The sequence below is a fragment of the Peromyscus eremicus genome, chromosome 9 (assembly GCF_949786415.1).
Source record: "Peromyscus eremicus chromosome 9, PerEre_H2_v1, whole genome shotgun sequence".
Lineage (NCBI taxonomy): Eukaryota > Metazoa > Chordata > Mammalia > Rodentia > Cricetidae > Peromyscus > Peromyscus eremicus.
In genome coordinates, this window is record NC_081425.1 from 74,332,037 (window position 1) to 74,357,652 (window position 25,616).

The window sequence follows — 25,616 nt, forward strand, 5'->3', positions numbered from 1 at the left end:
AAGTGTCTAGCAGGTTCGATGCTTACAAAGTGTAATGAGAAATACGGGATACGGGGTTTATTTGGGATAAAAATTGTAGAAAAAGAAAAAACGTTATTTGTTCCTTTTTTTTTTCTTTCTAGCTCTACTCCTCCAGACCCCGACCTCTGAGTAGACTTGCTGCATAGGAGGAGACGTGAGGCAAGGCTGAAAGGGCCCCACTAATTTAATCACATCTGACAACCGAGTTTATAATTTAATTATGCACGAGATTTTATTATCCAGGTGTTATGTATCTGCCTCCTGTAGATGAGAGCCATCAAATCTATGACACATGGGAGCAATCAGAACTGTGCCTTATGTTTATGACTTCAAAACCTACACGACGGAAAAGTTAAAACATGTATTTATGTAACTTTGATAAGGAAAATTTGAAACCAAATGAATATTTATAAAAACAAATTTCAGAGGCAGTGGAAGGTAAAAAGCCCCTTCCAACTACTTTGTAAACTGGGGGACATTTAATTACTTTCAGCAGAATTCAGTCTTGTAATTTCACTCCAGATTACATCAATGGAAAAGCAGTCGCCCACCCTGAAACTTGGATCTCCTGCAATGTCAAGTAGATGGATTTTCTGAGTGACTTTTCTCACCCACATTACATGAAGTCTTCCAGCTGGCCAAAGGCAGATGTTTACATTCTTCTCAAGAGCTGAGTGAGTTTTAGGTATCAATGAAGACAGTAGTACTTCAGTGCTCTCCATGCTGAGCAGGAAGAACATCTTTGCATCATCCAAGGACAAGTATGACATGAAAATAGAATTCCTTCTGACAGTCACAACTGTAGATTCTGTGTTATGATCCTAAGGACACAAGGTTCTGCACCTTGCGTAGACAGTACACTCTCAAGCTGTGACAGCTTCAGGAGGTTTCCAGCATGTCCTTGTCTGGCTCTTTCTGACTGCAAAGTGCAAAGGATTCCTGCACAAACTGCCGGCACATGGGGCATTGCTTGAAGTAACACACACAGCTGTCGCATAGGCACGTGTGTCGGCAAGGCAGGAGCACCCAGTTCACACCCCCGTTCTGGCACACCACACAGTCCTTGCTGCTCTCCTCCACCGGCTCCGCTTCGCTCCCAGCCAGTCCTGCCTTCTCCAACAAGCTCTGCTCGGCCTTCCTGTCTGCAGGAGAGGGGTTGCTGGAGGGACTGGGACTACTATTTGCAGACATGAAAAGTTGCTGAAAATCAAAGAAACCAGTATAAAGGCAATTGTGAACAACAGTTACTCTCTGAACCTGGGGGGCGGGGTCACAAAAGCTACTGAAAATTTATGAGCTAGCAAGTTCAACAAACAGGCAAGAGTAGTTAACGTCCATAGCTAACTGAAAACCACAGTTCTCTTTAAAACAGCCATTCCTTGAATTCCATAAACAACAAATATTACATGGTGTGACTTACCTTAAGATCATAAAATTGACCTTGAGCCAGGAGTAAATATTGATACAATACTCTGCAGGGAAGCTTGTAAGTCTTATCAGGAATATGAATTACCGATACCATGGAAATCTAAAATAAAAATTAGACACAAATCAGTATTTAACACTCTTTCACAGAGAAGTGAAAAAATGCTTCTCAAATAAGAGCATTTAGAACATCTATATTATTTGCATATTAATTTTCACAGCACTGAAAAGTGGCCAGCCATTGACACATTTAAATTATATTGAAATTTACAGATTCATGGTGGTCCCAATAAAAATATCAATGTGCTTCACTAGAAGCTACAGACACTGATTCTAAATTACTCACATAGAAAAAGGAACATATAAGAATAGGTAGGAGAGCATTCAACAGCCCAGAGCAGCCTAGCCTCATTAAATATTAAATTGTATTGAACTGACTCATAAGTAGATGAATGGAAGAGACAGAAGAAACAGTCTAGAAAAAAATAATAACAAAACAATTAGTTATGTGCAAAACTACAATGAAGGTGTTATCTCAAAGCACAAGGCACAGGGAGGTTTGGCTTTGTTTTCTTTAAGTAAATAGTTTAGAGACAACTGGCTAACAATTTGGAAAAACATATAACTGGATGACTGCCTCACAGAGCACATCCATAACACCAGTGTTGAAGGGTGGGCAGAGATAGGCAGATCCCTGGAGCTCACTGGCTAGTCTTTGATTCACCGAGAGCTGGAATTTCAGCCCCTGGGCGGGAAGGGGTGCCTAGCAGACAGTGATGCTCCGAACCTGCACTTTGCATCCTTTCTGTAGAGCTGGCAAGTGCACTTGTCTAGTTTCCACCAAAGGCATTGGTTGAGTGGAAAAGAAAACATTTTATTGGTAACACTTTGCAATCTACTTAGGAAGCTTGAGCATACCTAGTTCCAAATGTGATTATTATGTAGCAGTTGGCCACCACATCTTCTGATAAGCATTTATAAAACACTTTGTTGATAATGCTGAACCTGGCATCATCCTAGCTCTGGTTCCTCTCTAGTGCTTTGATTCCTTGGTTGTCACCTTCCTCTTTGTATGTCTCCTGGCCTGACAGTTCTGCTAGGTCCTTGATTCTGGCCTTTCCCTTCAGGCTGGTTAGCGCTTGACCGACACAGCATTTGGAATCCTTGAGATGCCTTCACTTACACAACTTAAGTAAAACCTAGCTCTGTTAACGATGAAGACAGGTTTCTTCTGTATCCCAGACTCTAATCAATATATGTATAATTTAGCTATTATTTGGCTTAAAATGGCTTATTGGGAAATGTTATCATTTTCACTATTTTCTACAGAGAAAATATTTTCCAGTTTCAAATAACCCTGAACTTTTAAATTATAATGTTTTTATGTTAAAAAAATAAAATAAAACACTTTGCTTTTTCCTGACAATAATACATAAATGGGTAAGTTTCTAAAATTTCTGGTGCTTCCAGGAGCACCAACGGCAGATATCTGATAGATCAAACAGAACAGTGGAGACCACTTTGAGGGTGCCATCGTTAATCAAAGTGAGGCACTCCTTAGTTTCCTGTGCTGGACTTTGTGGTAAATTTGACTTTCAGATTTCGAGATAAAGCTAGTTCACATCTACTGTTTGGTGACGTGGAGGTATCCCTGTGTGAGCAGGTGTCCTTAGTTCAGAAGATCCCTGAGCTGCTTTTTTTTCCAAAGAGGGAGGCCTAGTACTATGTATGACAGGGCAGGAGGAATACGTGATATTTTAATAGCTTGGCAAGTATCCTATATACAAGTGAGGGCACACTAACGCATCCCAAAGATTTGGCTCTCTACTCCCCTCATTGAGTCACTCATCCACTGCTGGAAATTATGGTTTGGGGCTTATCATTTGTAGGTTTCCATCTTTGGGAGCTTTAGACTTTAGGGGCTTTGAGCTTTGAGGATTTCGGCAGTTGTTGGTGTTGGGGAATTCTGGCTGGCATCACACTCCATTATATATGTGTGTGTGTGTGTGTGTGTGTGTGTGTGTGTGTGTGTGTGTGTCCAGAGGTCAGCTGTGAGTGTCTTGTTCAGTCCCTGCCCACACTCTTGCACGAGTGTGTTCCTGTTGTGTGTGCACGTGGGTGTCCTGTGGAAGAAGCCAGAGGTCAGCATCAGCTGTCTTCGCCAGGTGCTCTCCACCCTATTGTTTTGGCAGCGTCTCTCACGGAACAAAGAGCTCACCGATTGGCTAGACTAGCCAGTTTGACTATAAATGCTCAGCCTGGTAAGAAGTGGTGAGATGTAATTTGAGTGCCAAAACAGTTAAATTCAAAACTGATATAAACTACTGAGGAAGAGAAAAGAGAATCCATGCAGTCATTAGGATAACAGATATTCAATTAAAGGGAAGGTTCGCTAACATTGCCAGCAGCATCCCTGTGCCTGGTCCCTTAACCTTCACTGAGTGTCTTCCAATTTATTAGTATTGTGTGTGTGTGTATGATATGGAGGAGGACACTCAGGCGCCAGTCAGAGGACAACTGAGTGGAGTCACTTGTCTCTTTTTACCATGAATGGGTTCTGGGGATTGGACTCTGTCATCTGCCTTACATAACAAGCATTTTATCAGATGAGCTGTCTTGAATGACTTTTTTCAACTGTATATATCTGAGGTATACAGTAGTAAGTGCTGATGTGGTATGTGTGCATAGTGAAGCCGTCATTACAGTCAAGCAAACTAATAAACCATTACTTTACAATGATTCTCCCTTTCCGTGGCAAGAACACCCATTCTCACCGCAAACATTCTGAGTATCACTAAATGTAGCCTTCATACTATGTACCACACCTGTAGCTTTATAGCCAGGGACCTACACGTCTCCATTCCTCCCTGTCTGGCTCTTTCAATTAGGAACAACAAAAAAGCTTCAGTTTGATTTTTAAAAATAAAATTTGAAGTCAGGCATGGTGGCGCCCACCTTTAGCCCCAACACTCAGGAGTCAGAGGCAGGCGATCTCTGTGTTTGAGGCTAGCCTGGTCTACATAGTTTCAGGATAGCTACAGCTACATAGTGAGACCCTGTCTCAAAACAAACAAACAAAATAAATAAAATGAAATTTGAAATATCTGTCTGCAAATAACAAGTTATATTTTCCAATAAGAGTCTATACCTTTCAAAATTCAACACACACTTATTTCATAAAGATAATCTGATTTTTTGTTTTTGTTTTTTCAAGACAGAGCTTCACTGTATAGCCCTGGTTGTCCTGGAACTCCCTCTGTAGACCAGGCTGGCCTTGAACTTACAGAGATGGGCTTGCCTCTGCCTCCCTAGTGCTGGGATTAAACGCATGAGCCACCACCGCCCGGCAGCAATACTCCACTTTTTACAAATGGGTACAAGTGGAGACATAGCTCAATAGCAGAGCACTGGCCTAGCACAAGCGAGGCCTCGAGTCTGACCCTCAGCACTGGGGTAGAGTAGGGCTGGGATTTTCTCTACTACGATTTAGTTTATAAAGACACTTGCTCTGACACCCTAGGTTGTTGCTGAAAGAAAATCACAGGCTAGGGGTTGGGGATTTAGCTCAGTGGTAGAGCGCTTGCCTAGCAAGCATATGTCCCTAGGTTCAGTCCTCAGTTCCAAAAAAAAAAAAAGAAAAGAAAAGAAAAAAAAAAAAAAAACCACAGGCTAATTAATGTTAGTGAATATATTTTGCACATTACACAAAAGTATCAAAATGTCACTGCATCTTTACTAATGAGCATACCAAGCACCAAGGAAAGTAGCAAATTGTGTATAAGGGCACTCTTGCTATAAGTTTTCTTTCTTTTTTTTCCTTCTAGACAGGGTTTCTCTATGTAGCTTTTGGAGTCTATCCTGGAACTCACTCTGTAGACCAGGTTGGCCTTGAACTCACAGAGATCTGCCTGCCTCTGCCTCCCAAGTGCTGGGATTAAAGGCATGTGCCACCACCGCCCAGCCCTTCTTTCCTTCTTTTCTGAGACAAGGTTTCTCTGTGTAGCCCTGGCTATCCTAGAACTTGCTCTGTAGCCGAGGCTGGTCTCAAACTTAGAGATCTGCCTGCCTCTGCCTCTACTTCTGCTTCCCAAGCTGCAACTAAAGGTATGCACCACCACGCCTAATTCTTGCCGTAAGAGTTCACCAAAAGTTTGTTATATATATGCGTTGTTTCTCTTACTGAAAATGCTTGGAATCCGGAGGCAGAGGCAGGCGGATCTCTGTGAGTTTGAGGCCAGCCTACTCTACAGAGGTAGTTCCAGGACAGCCAAGGCTACACAGAGAAACCCTATCTTGGAAAAACAAAATAAAACAAAAAAGATGTATTTTGGGGGTGTTGGTGGCGCACACCTTTAATCCCAGCACTTGGGAGGCAAAGGCAGGTAAATTTCTGTGAGTTCAAGGTACAGAGTGAGTACCAGGACAGGCACCAAAACTACACAGAGAAACTTTGTCTCGAAAAAAATCAAAGAGAAGAGATGCTTGGAAGCAAAAGTGGTTCAGATTTTAGATTATTCAAATTTGGGTATATTTGCATATACACGATGAGCTATCATGGAGAAAGAGATGAGGCCCAAGTCTAACCAGGAAATTCATTTGTGCTGTAAGAACATCTTGTAAATATGGGCTAAAGGTCATTTTCAAAAGCATGTTTGGTGCACACACACTTAACTGGATGGGTTAGAATTTCCCACATGTGGCATATGTCAGTGCTCAAAAGATTCCCAATTTTCAGATCAGGATGTTCAACCTGTGTAAGTTTCTATCTCATATAGAGGGTAGAGACTCAGGGTCTCTCTGACCACTTAGATGCTTTTATGCTCCAATCAGGGAACTAACTATCAGTCTAAAGAATCAGTACATAGGGCTAGAGAGATGGCTCAGAGGTTAAGAGCACTGGCTGTTCTTCCAGAGGTCCTGAGTTCAATTCCCAGCAACCACATGGTGGCTCACAACCATCTGTAATGAGATCTGGTGCCCTCTTCTGGCCTGCAGACATACATGTAGGCAGAACACTGTTTACATAAAAAAAAATCAGTACATAGTGAGGAAACAAGATTCTAAAATGACTGAACATAGAGATCCCACAGGCATAGCAGGGACTCCGATGGACCATAACTATGGCCTGAAAAGAGCAGACCTGGTCTTAAAATCAAGCACTTCAAGTCATGATGCTGATCAATTCAGTAATAAAAATGTGAAGAATAGACATGTATCCCAAAGGACATTTCTCTAAAGGATGAAATTAATTTAATTCAACAATAATCTACCTTTTATTTTATAAATAAAGCCATGTTGTTGTCATCCACAGTGTGGGGGAGGGGGATCATCATACTCCGAAGGTGTGTTATAGGATTAATCCATGTTTTAATTTTTCAAGACGTGTGTGTCCAGGACCAAATACATGTTTTCAGAAATCATTTTTTTCCTATTTCAAAAATAATTAAGAATCACCCAAATCTTGTAAAAGTAAGGCATTCCGGATGCTTCAATTACTTACAATATCATAAATTTCCCGATCATCCTCATCAGCGAGGGTCAACAGAGCTACCAATGGATAGCGAGATCTGGGCACTGGACCAAAGTCTTCAATTTCAGTATCTCTCGGTAATTGGCAATATATTTCTTCTTTGCTGTGCTTTTTAATGCTTTTGAGTATGTAAAGGCAAATTGCCAAAAGAACAAAACTAGATTAAAGAGTCAATAACTTGGTAACATTTTACTGTATCCACAGAGTGTCATTTTTCTGTACCAGTGAGTGCATCGGGAAAAGGATACAAATACTGTTCTCGGTGGAGATAGTCACTGTACAGTGCCTCTTCTAATGCTTGTGGAGTGTTTATCCTGAAGCAATAAACATGCTTCTGAAGAGCTTCATACAGCTTTTGGACACTGCACCCCCAGAAACATGTAAGACGACTATCTTCAAGGCAATCTGTTGTCAAGGTCATGCCAGCTACAGAAAACAAACCAGAAAGAGATAGGTGTCACCCAATGTAGCAGATAATATAACAAGGGATAAGAAACACAGGCTTTGTTCTTGTGGACGCTGGCCTAGCTGATGGCAATTTTTAAATGTTGAAAGATACGTATCTACAAATATAAAAATGTTAATAGCTATATAGAATTTGAGCAATACAGCAAAATTTTATTATTATAATTTGTCTTTAAAATGATTGGTCCAATTTTCCTTTTGGTAACTATAACCACCTCTTTCTAACAGTATATGCAATCATTGTGTGATTAGCACAAGGGTCAAACCAGCAGAGCAGAGCCATCCAAACAAACCAGGGGGTCCAGATGGCCATCACTGAAGTAAGAAAAACACTATGAAAAAACCGAGGTCTATTATTAATATACACAACAGCACTGTTAATGTCCATCATACGGTTAGTGTTCTACGGGTATATAAAACAGCCTGAGGAAGGGCTGGGGATGCCAACCATGGAAGGTTTACTAGCAATATTCTCCTTTTCTCTTTGCTTTCAACAGAAGGAGGTTACAGCGTCAGTAGACTTGGTAAGTGGATAACTAACTGCACACAAATTGTATGTGTTGTTTTACTTGTGGACTTTATGCTTACATAGCACTTTACGTGCTCCCAACATGATTTTTGTCTCTCCTTACTGGTGGCAGTTGAAGCATACCAAGTTCAAGGGCATACTTCCGGTGTCTCATACTGTTGGGAGGGGAAGCTGCCACAGTCCGTGCTCAGAGGCACTGTGTGTTTGACTAGACCTACATGTAGTCTGGGTCACTGTTCCTGGTACAGCAGCTTAGCTTCTGAACCTGGCCTAGGTCCACCAGCAACTCTGCAGGTCTTAGTGTGCCTTTATTGAAGGCTTTTCTACTGCTTGTAACAGGAAGTGTGATTTATTGCTTACCTTTTTAAAAAATGTGATCAAGAGAAAATACTGTGAGAAGATACACAAATTCAAGCAAATGTTTCACAGGATGACCAAGATGGATGGTCCCCTTACTCATGTTCTACTTTGGTGGTATGTGTGACAGCAGTGACACAAGACTGCTATAATTAATCAAGCACAAATTTTAATTAGCAGGAACTGCATAGGCTACTGGAATGAAATTCTATTTCAAATATTTACTTGATTTCAACCAGGTATTAATTCACTGACAACTGAAAAGTAATCATACTTTAATGTGTCGCTAAGACTAGCACTAGAAGGTAATGAAAAAGAGCCATAGCATCTGCAGAATTCTCCTCTACACACTCTCTCATAACCTTGACCATTGCATAAGGATACCACCTGACGGCAGGTCAAATACTTCCTTGCAAAACTGCTCTCTCTTTATTTTTCCCACTTCTTCTGCAGGGAGTTTCCCCTTCACACGTTCTTGTTCTTCCAAATTTCAATGCATTCACAAAACTGCTTTATATCAATATCATTAACAAAACCTCGGCAGCTGTAAATCAGGAAGTTCAAAGCCAAGTGGGTATGACTTCTTTCAACCCATCCTCATGCCACACAGCTTCACTGGGCTAATAGCACCAAGTGCTGGAGCCATCCTTGGCTCTGAGTCGGTGCACTGACCATTTAATAAGAGCAACACGGGACAGAAAAGCCATCCTGTGAGGAAGTGATATACAGAGACCACACATGAGGATGACGAGACAGGGCACCTGGACAGAAAAGTTCAGGATGCAGGAAATGGAGGTTGGCAAACTGCTCTCCAAATGTTAATGTGTGTTTTGCCTAAGTCTTTTGCTTTATGTTAGCTTTTATTGGATCTGTTAAAACGAGGTGGGCTGGGGTAAGGGGGATACTTCCAAAGTGACAACAGACTTCCTGAAGCAAATTAATCCAATTCAACTAATATATACTGAGTATCTACCTTAGTTTCAGTAAAGCCTCTATCTGGGGACATGAACTGAACAAAAATCCAAACACAACACTGTTACACAACAACAAAATCCCAGCAGCCTGTTCTAGCAAACCGAATAATCATTTTCTCATTTGTTGTCAAGTTATATCATATCTGGATTTTTGCTCTCTTTCCTGTGCAATCTGTCAGGTACTTGGGATACAGGGGTGAGAAAAAAATCTGGATTATTTAAATGTCTGTGCAGGAAACAAAATAACCTTATAACCACTGTGTAAACATCTTAAGGGTATTGACCTTTCCATGAGCTTTGTTCCTATAACTTCCACCAAAATCCGTCTCCCTTTCCCCCACCAGAAAACAAATAGGAAACACCACTCACTGGTGTTTTTTAAGTGAGTTCTTTCAGTAGCTACACTCTGAGTGAACACATTTGTTTTTTCCATTATGAAGACTGTCGGCACATGGGCACACAGCTGAGTGCTCCACAGACTGGCTGTCTTCATGTGCCCCAGACACTGGCAGAGTCTGCTCTACTGGAGACTGCTTCGGCCTGAAGAGTAGGGGTGATTTCCTCTGTTCTAGCTCCAGCAGAGCCCATGTTTGACTCACAATGTGATCAGCCCACCCCACTTCCCAGTGTACTTCCAGACTTGTGGACTGGACAGCAGGAAGTCATGGTTGATTTCTTTATTGGCAGTCCTTACCCAAAAAGCAGATGAGAATTTGTAGCAGGTTAAATCTAAAGATGCTGAAGGGGGGTGGGGGTAGTCATTAAACTATCACTGTATATTTTAATCAGGAATGTATGATCTTTGCCTTATTTGAACAAAGGTAGTCTCTTTCTTATTTTGGTTTTTCAAGACAAGGTTTCTCTGTGTTGTCCTAGATGTCCTGACACTCACTCTGTAGACCAGGATGGCCTTGAATTCACAGAGATCCACCTGCCTCTGCCTCCCAGTGCTGGCCTTTTCTTACTTTTCTCAAAAATAACAGTTGTGGTGGCACACACCTTTAATCCCAGCCTTCAGGAGGCAGAGGCAGGCAGATTGCTGAGTTCCGGCCAGCCTAGCAGCCTGGTCTACAGAGTGAGTTCCAAGACAATCAGGGGCCAGGGCTACACAGAGAAACCCTGTCTCTAAAAACCAACCAACCAACCAACAAACAAACAAATCTCATATTAGATGAAAATAATGTATACGAAAATACAATTTCAGATTAAAAAATCAGTTGTTCTTAAAAAGGCCAGCAACCTTAAACTTACTGTTTCAGACACATTTGATCATTTCTCATTTCACTGAAGACTACTGAATGTGGTACAGTGTCCTAACAGACTTGTTTACCAATGCATGAAATACTTCATTCTCCTCTGTACGCACACGGGTCTTTGTTGACTACTGGATAAACACTTCTAGGAGAAAAATCTATGAACTTTAACCCTGACATCTGCAGTATTCAGCTCAATGAGTGGTGGTGGTTAGTGAAGAGAAACAGAGACAAACACAGAAGGGCTAAAACATGGGACTAGGGATGAGAGAAAAGCTTTGGAAAATGGCCACCAACCTGCTAGTGAAGCTGAGGACGAGTTAGTGATCTCTAAGCCAAAAGGGTTCTTGACTTGTCTCATTTGTTTCTTGAAAGCTCTTGTGCTGAACTGGGTCTCTTCTGAATTTCTCAGAATTACCGGAACATCCCAACCAAACCTAAAGAAAGGTAAAAATAAAACATAACTTCAACAAACTTAAAATTTTGGCCACACAAACTCTTCTACACTAAGACTTTTGTTGTTGTTGTTGTTGTTCTTTTTTGGTATGTTAGTTAGTTTGTTTTTGTATTTTGGGGGTTTGTTTTTGTTTTTGATTTTTAGATATGAAGGGATAGGGAAATGGATGGGATAGGGATGCACAATGTGAGATCCACAAAGAATAAATTAAAAAAGTCTTTAGGCTTCATTACAGATTCCCTTTAAAAATAAGTACCAGGGAAAGAGACTCAGTCACTTATTTTATAATTGTCTTGCAGAATCAGTCTAGAATTGAGGGAGGTCAGAGGTCTCACAGAACTGTGCTGTATCATTTGGCTGAATGAATCAGTATTCTCCAGAAAATAAGCAGCTCTCTCCTTTATATTGTGGATAACAATAGAGAGCCCAACAATTATAGGTGAATTATACTTAAAATAAACAACATGGTCACTACAGAACCAAATCCTCAAAAGATAGAAAAAAGCAAATGTTTACTCAATGTACAGACTATGTGTTATGATTTATGAGGGCAGGGAACTATCAAAATATCAAATAGTCATTTAGAATTTTTAAAGTAACAAAGCAAAATGTCAAATACAGACTTTCATTCACATAATATTCTTTTAAAGGTCATATAAACTATGCAAAAGCATGAACTGTGACAATCCACACAGAACAAGCTTTCAAATAAAGAAACCAAATGAAATATCCAGTAAAATTACAAACCAGGCAAGTTTACTTCACCTAAATAGAGTGCCCTAAAATAAATTCACAGTTGGTGTTTGGTTGGAACCTTCAGCTCCTTCCTGCACAGTCTGAGAAGCCCCATCTCTCTCTTTCTCTCCAACCCCCGCCCTCTCAGAGAATCTCCAACAAAGAAAAGGCACCAAAAAGCCCAGTTCTGCATTTTGGCAGCTGCGGCAGCTGCTCCTCCAAAGTTGCCAGCAGCCCATGTCCCCACCTACAGCAGTCAGTTTTTTACCATACTTGGGCACAAACCCAGCTTGTTATGGACACGTCATCACCCCTCACCAACAGGCTATATAACCTCCATGCTTTAGTTTGGGTGTGTGACTTCTCTAGCCTTGATCTCTGGGACTGGAGAACTCACCAGGGAGTTGCTTTGCTCAAATAAACCTGTTCTTTTACTTTTTAGTTCAGCTTGAACTGGCTTACTGTGGCAGCGGAGAAACCTATTATCCCACTACAGAAAACCTATTAGTTGGATAAGGGGACTTCACCTAAACAGAGTGTCCTAACATGATTCAATAGTTGAACCAATGGACTTGAGCTATGTTCATACTTTGAGTACACCCTTTTCTCCAAATATACAGCACTGACAGGGAAGAAAATAAGAAATAGAAAAAAGCCTGTGGAAACAAACAGACAAACTCGCATATTCCAGGAAGAATGTACTAATAGTCAGCACTGAAAAGAGATAATACATTGCTATGACCATGTAGATAATTTTCAAAAATATAAGATCTGGAGAGATGGCTCAGTGGTTAAGAGTACTGGCTGCTCTTCCAGAGGACCTGGGGTTCAATTCCCAGCACCCACATGGCAGCTCACAACTGTCTGTAACTCCAGTTCAGGGAGATCAGACACTCTCTTCTGGCCTCTGTGGGTACCAGACACACAAACAGTACATACATATACATGCATGCAAAGCACCTACACACATAAAATAAAACAAAAATTTCAAAAATTTCAGAAAGGAGATACTGTATGATTATCTAATATGAAACCCTAAAAGAGGCAAAACTAACCTATGAAATAAGAGCAAGGTTGTTCCTGAGTGTACAGAGCAGGGGTACCTGGGAAAGTACATGAAGAACCTATCAGTGTACAGTACTCAATTTGGGATTGTATAGATGTATTTGGTAACACCTAGCAATTAGCATGCTTCAGATCTACACATCCCATTGCAGGTAAACACCATTTCAAAAGAAAACCTGGCTAGGTGTGGTGGTGCACACCTTTTAATCCTAGCACTTGGAAGGCAGAGGCAGGCAGATATCAGAATTCAAGGCCAGTATGGTCTACAGAGTTCTAGGGCAGCCCATGTTACACAGAAAAACTCTGTCTTGAAGTGTTAGGTCACTAGGGAGATGGCTCAGTGGGTAAAGAGCTGAGCAGGTGTGAGGGCCTGAGTCAGAATCCATGTAAAGCTGGTTGGTGTGGGCCTGTGTGTCTGTGTAGTGCTCCAACAGCAAGATGAGGTGGAGACAGGAGAACCCCCAGAAGCTTCTGGGGCAATTAGGCTGGCATGTGCAGTAGAACAAAGAGATCCTGTCTCAAACAAGATGAAAGAGGAGGACTCCACTGGAGGAGGCCATCTTTGAATTTCAGGTACACACTGTGGCACATGCGTACATGTGCACGCATGAGTGTGTGAACACACACACAAACACATCACACACCACACACACACAGGGAGGCATTGAACATACAAAAGAAAAGAGAACTATAAACAAAACACTGAACTTTAGCTGGTGATAGTCATACTCTAGTAGTTAGTGGTGAAGAGAACAATTGACTTTGGGTACATCCTGGAAAAGGATGGACACATGGTGAGACAGAAGAAGGGATGAATGGGCAGATATGTAATGTAATAAATGTTGACGGCAGAATCTAAGCAACAGGTAATTCCTTATGCAATTCTTCCTTGTGTCCTGAATGTTTGAAAGTTTATATAGTAAAAAGTTGGAGAAAGGAGACAAAGCTGGCTTTAAAGGCAACTACTTTTAGGGAAAATACACTGGGAAAGACGACTGGCGTGGATCAGTGGGTGCTAGGCCAGGAGCAGGTAGTGGGAACTAAGCCTACACAAGGGCCAGGATAGGTCATGCATGCAATGCAAGGGTTAGAACAAGGCTCACACCAAGAGCAGGTTGGGCCAGTGTCAATCTGCAAGAGTGTCATTGCAATCCCTTGTCCTAGATTGGATGTCTAAGCATCTGGTAACAGGTATTTATAAAATAGTAAAACAGTAAAGATAAGAAAAAGAATAAAACAAACAAAAAAAACCCTGCCACTTGGATGCTGGAGAGATGGCTCAGTGGTTAAGAGCACTGACTGCTCTTCCAGAGGACCCGGGTTCAATTCCCAGCAACCATATGGCAGCTCAGAGCTTTCTGTGACTCCAGTTCCAGAGGACCCAACACCCATGGCAAAATACCAATGCATATAAAATAAATATAAAAAAATTTTTAAAAATCCTGCCACTAGCCTGGCGGTGGTGGTGCATGCCTTTAATCCCAGCACTCGGGAGGCAGAGCCAGGCGGATCTCTGTGAGTTTGAGGCCAGCCTGGGCTACCAAGTGAGTTCCAGGAAAGGCTCAAAGCTACACAGAGAAACCCTGTCTTGAAAAACCAAAAAAAAAAAAAGAAAGAAAAAATCCTGCCACTAATATTTAGGTAGCAGACTAAAATTTCATAATAAACCATCAATCTAGGGATAAAAGGAATCTAATAAAATTAACAAACAGAATAGACAGTTATTTAAGATGATAGACCTAATTTTACTGAAGTTAGATAAGGTTGCTGTGGTCCAGCCAAGGAAAAGGAAAAGGAAGCCTCTAATAGATCACACTGTTTCTAAGGAAATTAACTGTGATCCAGTACAAAGCTTAAGAATATGTTTAAGAATATGTAAGATAATGGCCCAACAAGCTCTAAGGAAAATTCATGTTTTCCAATATTTATAATGCTTTAAAAAGTTAACCGGCTGCCAGGCGATGGTGGCGCACACCTTTAATCCCAGCACTCGGGAGGCAGAGGCAGGCGGATCTTTGTGAATTCGAGGCCAGCCTGGGCTACAGAGTGAGTTCCAGGACAGGCGTAAAGCTACACAGAAAAACCCTGTCTCAAAACACCCCCCCCCCCAAAAAAAAAGTTAACCAGTATGCAAAGAAGCAGAAAATGTTAACCATAAGGAAGAGGTAAACGAATCTATAGAAATGTATAAAAATGATGCCAGAATCTTTCTATCTTTTTATACAAGTTGATAATCTTTTAACTGGGGACATCTACATAGTTGCCAGGACTGTATTCCATGTGCTCAAGAAGGCTTATGAGATTGAAGAATATATAGACATAGACAATAGTTTAAAACACTCATATCAGTTTTACAGATGAAAAGGCAATATTTGAGGTGAAGAATCTGCTGGCCAGGCTGCACAGCAGATCGGACACTGAAGAACAGAAGGGGTGTAAATGTGAAGGCACTACAGTGAAAAGGGCTCGATACGAGGGCTAGGGATGTGGCTTGGGGGTCTACTGCCTACTAAGCATGAGGCTATAGGTTCAGTTCCCAAGAAAAACACACACACACACACACACACACACACACACAGAGTCTCTGTCTCTGTCTAAAATGAAACAGAAAGAGAAAAGAAAATTGAACAAAAATGAAACATCTAACAGACAATTGTAACCGAAATCTACAAGATACAAAGTATCTTTAAAATATTAAGTGAAGATTAGAGGCAGATTAAAATCCCCAAAGGAACCCCAAAGTTGTTGCTAACATGCCAACATAGTCATTTAACTTATGCAAATGAAGAGTAACCCATGGGGGAAAAAACAAAGACAGGCAAGTCAAATAAAAACAAACTGTAAAATGGGGGACTTAAATCCAAGCACCCCAAGTATCACATCAAATGCAAATAATGCAAACTCCCTAACTAAAAGACCGAGATAATCAGAGAAATGGAGAAAAATGCAGTACTAGTTATATGGGACATAAATAAGAAACCCCCTTAAAATATCAAGACAAAAAGAAACCAGGGCAGAGATTGTAAGAGGAAAAAAGAGCACAGTTTCATAATGAGAACGGAGTTAACTTATCAGATACAATAATCCTAAATGTTTATTCATCTACAGATAGTACTTCAAAATACAAAGAAAAAAAAAAACCACAACTCTGAAACTAAAGAGAAAACCACACAGAGATTTCAATACTCTGAACCAACGCAGTAACTGGTAACAGCAAGACGGAAAATCAGTAAGGACAGCGAGGACTTGAAGAGCACTATCAGCCTGTCTGGCCCGCTGACAGTTACAGCCACCTCACCAACAAGCAGTGAGGCTCTCCCTCCAAGTCCACTAGAATGTTTACTAAAGACAGCATACTCTGGCCTGCAGGTTACAAACATCTAAAATTTGGAACTGGCTAAGAATGAAAACATAGGTATCAAATTCTGTGCTATGCTAGAAGCCAAAAAAAAAGAGAAACCTTGAACTGTCTCAAACTTAGTGAATCAAGTTTCAATCAACCAAACAAGTATGTGCTAACACTCTGGCTCCAGAAATCCTTGAGCACATATCCATATAGATGTATCTGACCTTGTAACATCTATCCTTCTCTTACCATCCTAACAGTATGGTCTCCTATGGAGTACACAGTTCCTATGGACCAGTGGTCCTCAACCTTCCTAATGCTGTGACCCTTTAATACAGTTCCTCATGTTCTGCTGACCCCCAACCATGAAATTATTTTCATTGCTACTCCATAACTATAATTTTGCTTCTGTTATGAACTGTAATGGAAATAATCTGTGTTTTCCAGTGGTCTTAGGCAACACTGGTGAAAGGGTCATTTGACTCCCAAATGAGTCAAGACCTCCAGGTTGAGAACCGCTGCTATAGACAGAAATTTATAAAGTGGGATGGGCTATTTCTCACTAGGTCAGCTGTCTGTCCTGATGTAGAGCTCTTGGATTAGGACAAAAGGCGAGACTTTTCTGTGGATATTTGTTTGGAAAGCAGCTGTCCTAGTGATACTGCCACAGGGTCTTTCCACCAGGGACACCGGCTTTCTTACTCAGGGAAAGCAGGCTGGATCCATAGGTAAAAGGAGCTCAGATCTCTCAGCTTTAAACTGGGCATGGCAGCTTATTCCTCTAATCCCAAGCACTCAAGAGGGAAGCTAAGGCAGGAGGACCAGTCCAAGTTCAAGGCAAGCCTGGTCTACCTAGAGTTCTGGGCCAACCTGGGCTACAGAGTAAAACCTGTCTCAAAAATTAATAAATTCCAAACTTTGTTCATGTCCATCTAGATGTCTCCATTCCAAGTCTCAGATCTCCACTTCTTTCTAATCAATAACATGTGAACACTGAAAAGATTATGCAATTCTATTGCCAGCACAATAAAAAAGATGGGGCCCGTTTTCAGCAAGGTGACTATGGGACACAGACAAAGGGGTTTAGAGCCCCCAGGAACTCTGTGATTCCCAGAGTGGATGTGAGAGTTCCAAGTTTGTTTTCTTCCTGTAAATACTCCAGCAAACCCAGGACCAGCAACTACTACCACCAACTGTCAAGGGCTGTAAAGATTTGCTCCCCTAGGCGCCTAATTCAGAAACCACTCCATCACAATCAAACAAAAGCATCTTTATTTAAGTTAATTCCAATGCCATTACATGCAATGGGTCACTGGGATCTCATTTCTCATTAGCAGGGAGCTGAAGAATATCCTAATAACAACCAGGTGTCCAGGTTATAATCAACCCAACTCCCAAGCTCTATCTTTGATGGCATTTTGCCCAAGAATCCTCTTCTGAGTAATACTTTATCAGCCATAGTCTAGTCAGGAGACCAAAAGCACATGAACTATTGAGCAGAAAAAATAAATGTATTAAAAACTGTTAACCAGCGCTGGAGATGTAACCCATTGGTAGGGTGCTTGTCTAGCAGTGGGAGACTTGCCACCAGCTATTAAGTAATGGAAAGTAACTAAGACTTACAGTAACGGAAGAAAAAAGATTTGGAGTTGGGATCCTATAGATCTACTGCAACTCCAATACAAAGAGACGAGGCTGACGTAGGAGAGTTGAAAACTATAAACTGGGACCAGAACACTGCCAGAATGAAGCATTGTTGCTATGGAAGACATACAAGAAAAGGAACCAGACAGAAACAACGCGCCCCTTAGGGCTGTCTAGACTTCCAGTCTGTATCCTTTCTCGGGGAAGCATTATCAGTAGACAGCTAGCAAAGGAGAAATGTGCTTTAGAGTTCTGCCCCAGATTCACGAGCAGAGGACACAGGAGCGCTGTGGGGCTGACAGCCAGTCCCTTACTAAGCTGTGGCGCAGAGGAGGCAGGGAATCTCTGCCAAGTCGGAGTCCTGGATTATCTGTGTAAAGCACTTGAGAGCACCTGACTGAGGCTGTTGAGGTTCCCAGAAGCCACCGCGGAGGCTAAAAGACTTCCTGCGGTGTGGTTCTTTTTCTCTGCTATGGGATCTAATCATGAGATGCTCCTCGTCTTTCAGCATGCTCACCACACAGGGGAACACTGCACAGTGGAGAGAAGCAAGTGGCAGGAAACTCAGCTGTAAGGGGTAAGAACCACGACTGTGAAACAGATAACCAATAAAGATCAAATGCAGACATTACCAAAACAAAATGACAAGGATGAAAAGGATAGTAGTTGGCAGTTTACCTTGGTTGCCTTGGCTGGGATATTAGAAAGATGTTTGTAAGGTTAAAATAGTGTCCATGTCATCATTTCCAGTAGATAGATCTTTTAACTTGCAAATAACATATAAAAAGTTTATCTATATAGATGAAGCTAAGCTAAGTGGGAAGAATGGTTGGTTAGGTTCACCAGGACTGGTTAGGTCCAAATCAAGACGGAGGTGACTGGCACTTACTTACAAAGTCTTCCAGCCTCAGCAGTGCTCAGCCCAGACTTCAAGAAATAATACATCAGCAGAAACTTGCAACACTTATGAAACTCATACTGACAAGGCGTAGTAAAATAATCATTATACATTCAAGTCAACCTTAAACCTGACAGAGCCAAGATGTGAACCTGCGTTTGCCTGACTCTAAAGTGTCTGTCTTCTAAACACACACACACACAGACAGACAGACAGACAGACACACACACACACACACACACACACACACACACACACACACACACACAGATCCTGGCTTCCCTTTACCCTAGGATGCCAGCATTATGTGCAATATGAATTCCACCCAGTTCCCCAATGCTAGAGATAGGTCTAAGAGATCTAGAACTTAGTGGCCTATTTAGCAACACATATAATGTAAATATCAACTAGATACCAATTTTCCTTAGAGAGGAAAATTATGTTGACAAGAGTAACACTAATATTATAGTCCTTTAAAAACAGTGTATGAGCACTAATTTTTTCACTTGGGAAACACCTTCCTAATTCCAATTACAAACTTCCTTGAAGTAAATGACAGCAATTAGAACCCAACAGGTTGCAGGCGGTGGTGGCCTACGCCTTTAATCCCAGTACTTAGGAGAAAAACAAACAACAACAAAGAAGCTGGAAGGTTAATAATAATAACACTATGATCCAGGCATAGTGCACACTCCTATAATCCCAGCACTTGGGGAAGGCTGCATATGCTACAGTGAAACCAACCATCTACAGAGAACAAATAATTTGTGTGAGACTGGTCTTCATGTTGTTCGGCTTGCATCATACGGGTTTTATGCTGTACCACGGGGCGGGGGGCGGGTGTCAGCTGGGAATGTTACATTTTTCTTCTTTCCCAAAAGTGGCATCTATTTTCAGAAACTGACAGGGACCTGTGCCTGTCTTTAAAGCAATGATGAATATGTAATCAGGTGGTATTTTTGAGCCTGATTTACAAAGCCCGCTTCAGTCCCGACCCTGTCCGCTTTGGCTCATGTGGTGTTTCTGAAATTCATTCCCTTTCTCACTGTTTTTTTCTTCTTCTTCAAAATACTCGTCCTCCAACTATAGCTCCTGTCTCTTCCCAAGGTCCTCTTTGGGCCATGACTCTTGTGCACTAAGGGGCTATGAAGGCTACAGCCTAGAACAACCGCTGCAGTGTTTATAAGGGTGGCCTAAACAGGATACAGCCACATCTCCTCAAGAGAAATACCGGAGACTCTTCTACCTTGAAATAATTGCTCCGGGGTTATGTAACTCTCCGAGAAGCAAAATACCTCCAACCCACAGAATAGCTTACTCCTGTGCTATCAACTAAAGACCATGTCAAAACAGTGGACTGCTTTCAAGAAGCTGTTCCATTACCAAACGGTAGCTACAGAATTCGGGTAAAAGTTCCTCCGAAAGATCTGAAACCAAGCCAAGGGTCAGTTCAGGTCAGGAACACTGTCAAAGCTCCTTCGTAACTCGTCTGTGCCCGGTGCGGCGGGTGACCGGTCCTCACTGGGCACGGAGTAGGCCCCGGCCCGGGACAAAGCCTTAGGACTCTCTGACCCCATCAGGGCCAAGCTCTGCCCTCCCCCGGGCGGTCCCATCCCACAGGTGCAGCAGGCGGCCTGGGCCGAGTGCCGGCGGTGGCGGTGCCCGCTCTGCCCGAGCCACCCGATCCCTCCGCACGGACCCCACACCCGGCCGGCGGTCCCTTCGCCCCTCGCTCCCAGCCCCGGACACTCACCATCCTAGTACCAGGCCGGTGGTGACGATGAAGCAGGTGAAAACCACCGCGATGTAGAAGAGCGGCGAGTATTCATAGAGCGTTACCAGGAACACTGCGGCCATCAGGGTCTCTCCTAGGCTCAGACCGGCCCAGCCCAGACGGCCGGGACCAGAGCCCGTCCGTATGGCGCCCCGGAGCGGACAAACTTTGTAGGTCCTCACTCGCCCAGGTTTCTGGGGAGCTGGAAGCCGCGGCCACAGGAGCCTGGATGCCAATCACAAGGTTGATAAGCAGGCACGCCACGCCCCTCCTGCTCCCGTCCCGACTATTGGCTGCATAGCGGGGAGGGGCCAGCTCCGCCCCGCCCACCCCAGGCCCCGGGATTGGTGGCCTGCGACAACTCCTCCAGCGTGGCCCAGTTCGCAAATTCCAAACAGAAATTTGGGGTCTACACGGACAAAACTTCAGCTGATACAGATTCTCAGATGCGCAAGGAATCCTGAAACCCTGCAGACCCTAGGCAGATTTTGGAAGAGGAGGAGGGCCGGCATCGGAGGGGCGGGGAGTGGAGGTTCTACAAAGTGGAATAAACTTACTCCTGTTCTTGTTTGATCTCGATTTACAAATAGTCACGGAAAACCAAAGAAGTGGTCTCTACCGCGAGCGATTTATTGGAACTTTGTCAGCCTTTTGAAAGTAAGTTTAATCAGAGATAATTCGGCAATACGTATTCAAGATTCTCTTAGAAAAAAAGCAGTTGTTCTCCCATGGCCATCTTTTATTAATTTTATTAATTCTCCTCAAATTAGAATTAGCCAGACCTTTGAGGGCTTTTAAGTAACTAATTTTTGTTTGTTTATTAGGAGACTATTTTAAGTACAGGAAGTAGCTTATAAATGTCTGCTCCCTTTCCTTACCCTTAAGGGTCAGTACCTCACGGTAGCCTCCCGGAAGTCTCTCACAAAACCACATTTATCACTTTTACTAAAGCCCTAAAGGCCTAGTTACAACAGAGGTGGAGGAAACACCCCCCCCACACCACAAATCCCACTCTGTTAGGGAGGAAGAAAGGGGAAATGAGCATTAGAAGCATGACTACAGGACCCGGCCATACTCCTAAGCCACCAGGAAATTCATGCTTCAAAAAGATGAGTTAACTTTGTCTAATGGCCTTGACCAAATAACCATGTATTTTCTGGAGTACTGCTATTTGAGAAGCTTGTTTCTACATGATTTTTCATTACTAGATATTGACTTTGAAGGTTATGTTTATTTAGTCTGGGCTCAGCTGTTGGAAATGTTTTCATTACTATACCAAGCACTACGGTGAATATCCATAAAGCTAAATTATTCTTTAGGCTATATCACTAAGGTAGGACTTTTTAAAAGGTGTGTTTTAAACATTTTAGAGACTAGAGTCTAGAAACGCTGTGTCAAACATACAACCACACCATTCCAACTGCAGCTTGAACCAAATTCTTGGCCAAGCTGAAGGCAACTTTGTTACAATAAAATAAAAAGGTATCTTTATTGTGAAACAAAAATCCAGGAAGTTGCCGGTAAAGTTAAACATTAAACAGAGATAGGATGTTGCTGCGGTTCAAGCTCTATTGAACTTACAGTAAAGAGATTTAAGATGTAAGAGCCGAATCTGAGCACTCAAGGAAGCAGAGGCAGGTGGATCTCTGTGAGGCCAGCCTCATCTATAGAATAAGTTCAAGGATAGCCAGAGAGAAGCCCTGTCTTAGAAAGAGAGAGAGAGACAGAGAGACAGAGACAAAGAGACAGACAGAGACAGACAGAGACAGAGAAGAGGATTGGATTGTGGGGGCTCTGACCTAACCAGCAGAATAACCCTTTTGATGGGTTCGTAATTCGATGACATTACTATGAAGTGGTGGAATCTTTCAGAGGTAGGGTCTGATTGGAGTTACCAGGTCACTGGGGGAATAGGCCATGGGAACTCTATCTTGTCCCTTTCTGCATCTCTTTCCTGGCTGCTATGGAGTGGTCAGCTTGGATCTGCCATACCCTCCTGCTGTGCTTTTCTGCTCTCGCCATGGCCAAGAGACAGTAGAGTCAGCTGGCATACACTGAAACCACTGAAACCGTGAGCCAACTAGACCTTCGCCCGGTGTTTCTATCAGGAATGTTGTTACTGGGATTTAAAAACAAACACATCATCTACTGGGAAAAGATAAACAGTAGCCAAAGAGCTTTCAACAAGACAAAGGCAACATGACAGGTTCTGTTAGAAAAGGTTCCTGGGGCTATGAGGACTTAACATGGGGAAGTGGAAGAATACGAGGTAGAGATAAAACAGATGTTTGACGTGAGATCTCACAGGAATGGGTTTGCCAATCTAAGGAGCAGCTGGTGTCACCTGCTCCTGTAGGGTGCAAACAGACAAGGATAGTTATAGTTGCATCCCAACAACAAAAGACCATACGATTACATACAGCATTGTGAGGACCAGGGATGTCGTTGATCGAATCCTTGCTGGCATACTTCAAGACCGGGGTCAATTCTCAGTACTTAGTGAAACCAGGCATAGTGGTGCATATCTGTAACTCCAGAGATGGAGGCCAGACTCTCAGAAGTTAAAGGTTATACTTGGCTACATTGTGAGTCTAAGGCCAGCCTAGGTTGTGTGAATCCTTGTCTGGAGAGAGACAGAAAGAATTTTTTTTTGCATTTTTTTCTAACTTTATTATGCAGTTCTCCGGCATGAACTTTGTAGATGACAACATTGTGTTGAGATGTCAAAAAGTTGGGCACACCTGCCAGTGTAGCACAGACAAAGGCCCGGAGATGGGAAGTTGAGAAACTGAAAGGTTAGGCTGGGTGAAGTATGGAGAACTAGGGGAAAGGTAGGCCCTGGCCATATAGGGGGTCTTGCATTTTAACTGCTTACACTACAGCTACCCACTACAATACACCCTAAGAACAACTGAAACACAAGGCTGCCAATGTATCTGAATTTTCAGTAAATCACTGTGGCTAGTGTACAAAACAACTGACAGGAAGGACAGGAGAGTGTATGTAAGTAATGGGACACTAGCTACTAGATTATTTCAAAAAGCCAGGCACGCGGCTGGAGAGATGACTCAGCAGTTAGGGGTACTGGCTCCTCTTCCTAGAGCTCCTGAGTTCAATTCCCAGCAACCACAAGGTGGCTCATAGACATCTGTAATGAGATCTGGCGCCCCCTTCTGGCTTGCAGGCAGAACACTGTATAATAAATAAATAAATTTTAAAAAATACAAACATTAAAAAAAAAAAAAAAAAAAAGCCAGGCAGGAAAGCTTGGCGACTCTGATTAAGATAGTGACAAGGACTTTTAGAAGAGTAGATTCTATTTCCATCTGTGAATAACAGAAAACCAAGAGATATAATTACAATTTCCACTGAAAGTCCAGATGTGGCAATGAAAAGCCAACACTGTGTTCTGTTGTGGGAGGAACCCAGACTCCTCTTTGGTTCCACTATTCACGGCCCCCATTCCTCAGGTCTTTTCACGGTCTATTATGAAGGGGCCACCATCATGTTTGTATCCTTGCTACCACGGAGAAGGAAAAATGGGAGACAACTTCCACTGAAGAAGATTCCAGGAACATATCACACATTCCATTGACCACAAGTCAGCTTTGTGTCTGAATTTAGCTGTAAGGAAGTTTGAAAAAAAAAAACTACAGACTTTACTCAAGGAAGTTATGTGCTTGGTTAAAGACTAGAGTTCTAATTCTTTAAAAGGAGATGCAGGGTAAAACGGAACTAGGTGAGGTTTATGGGATTTAATCCAGGCATGTGAGCATAGAAGGGGAGCAGGAATGAGGTTCTGGGTTCTGCCAGGAAAAGAATGTACCTAATTATGCTCTACTAACAGATTCTCTGCTGTCACCCTGTTACCATTCACCTCAGTTCTTCTCTTAGCATAGACCTTAAATGGAATACACTAACAATCTCTGAACACACTGGTGATGGATGCAGGCTTGTGTAGCCAACTTGGGAGATCCATTCTAACAGTGTGAACACAGAATTGCAATGAGGAAGTGAAGTATAAGGCCCGGCAAGGTTCCCCTCAAAACTTAAGCTTAATTCAAATCAGAGTACTTCACGCTTCAAATTTACCCTACCACTGAAAATACAAGGAGGATGGCATGGCCCTTTAGGTACTGATTCCATAGAAGTGAGAGTACGTGTGGAGGATGGGGCAGTGTTAAAGTTGGGTTTTTTTTTTAAATTAATTAATTTATTTTATGTATACAAATGCTCTATCTGCATGTACACCTTTATGCCAGAAGAGAGCATCAGATCCCACCACAGATGGTTGTGAGCCACCATGTAGTTGCTGGGAACTGAACTCAGGACCTCTGGAAGAGCAACCAGTGCGCTACACCTCTGAGCCATCTCTCCAGCTCCTCCCCATCCCCCTTTTTTGAAAGATGGGGACTTATGAGGCTAGAGAGATGGCTCGGTGGTGAATAGCACTGGCTGCTCTTGCAGAGTGCACAGTTCCTTTGTCAGCACCCACGTGGCAGCTCACAACCTTCTGTAATTCCAGTTCCCAGGGTTGGGATGCAGTCTTCTGACCTCTGCTGGCACTTGCACTCGTACATACATAGACATAAATTAAATCTTCTCTAAAACCTTTTTTTTTAAAGGATGGGGACTTACTATGTTGCCCAGGCTATCTTGAACTCTTGAGTTCATGCAATCCTCTGCCTCAGCCTCCAAAGTAGCTAGGACTACAGGAAAGCACTATTGTGCCTAGCTAAAGGGATCACTAACCTTAAAATTAGTGAAATAAGGGTTGGGGATTTAGCTCAGTGGTAGAGCGCTTGCCTAGCAAGCGCAAGGCCCTGGGTTCGATCCTCAGCTCAACAAAAAAAAAAAAAAAAAAAAAAAATTAGTGAAATAAGCTATATGCAGATCCCAGAGTTGACTACACCTATTGTCTTAGTTAGGGTTTCTATTGCTGTGATGGAACACCATGACCAAAAAGCAAAGTGGGGAGGAAAGGGTTTATTTGGCTTACACTTCCATATCACCGTTCATCATAGAAGGAAGTCAGGACAGTTTGGGTCACTGCCCACTACCTCCCCAGTGCTAGAGTGACCTACCTTGACCGATACACATGACTTTGAACTTGGGTCTTTGTGCTTTACACAGCAAGCGATTG

At 42.5% G+C, this 25,616-nt stretch overlaps 1 protein-coding gene across 2 annotated transcripts; it reads right to left on the reverse strand.

The window, feature by feature from the left end:
* Positions 1-227: 227 nt before the first annotated feature.
* Positions 228-20,677, reverse strand: Cgrrf1 (cell growth regulator with ring finger domain 1). 2 transcript variants are annotated; one of them, XM_059273755.1, is made up of 6 exons: positions 20,453-20,677; positions 10,852-10,991; positions 7,225-7,402; positions 6,947-7,133; positions 1,442-1,549; positions 228-1,221 (listed from the first exon to the last, which is right to left on the reverse strand). In XM_059273755.1, exons 1-6 carry the CDS (start codon positions 20,554-20,556, stop codon positions 901-903), a joined length of 1,038 nt encoding a protein of 345 aa, XP_059129738.1. In that variant the 5' UTR covers positions 20,557-20,677; the 3' UTR covers positions 228-900. The 2 variants fall into 2 exon arrangements, with proteins under 2 accessions (XP_059129738.1, XP_059129739.1); XM_059273756.1 differs by having other exon boundaries at positions 6,947-7,094; positions 20,453-20,673.
* Positions 20,678-25,616: the final 4,939 nt, after the last annotated feature.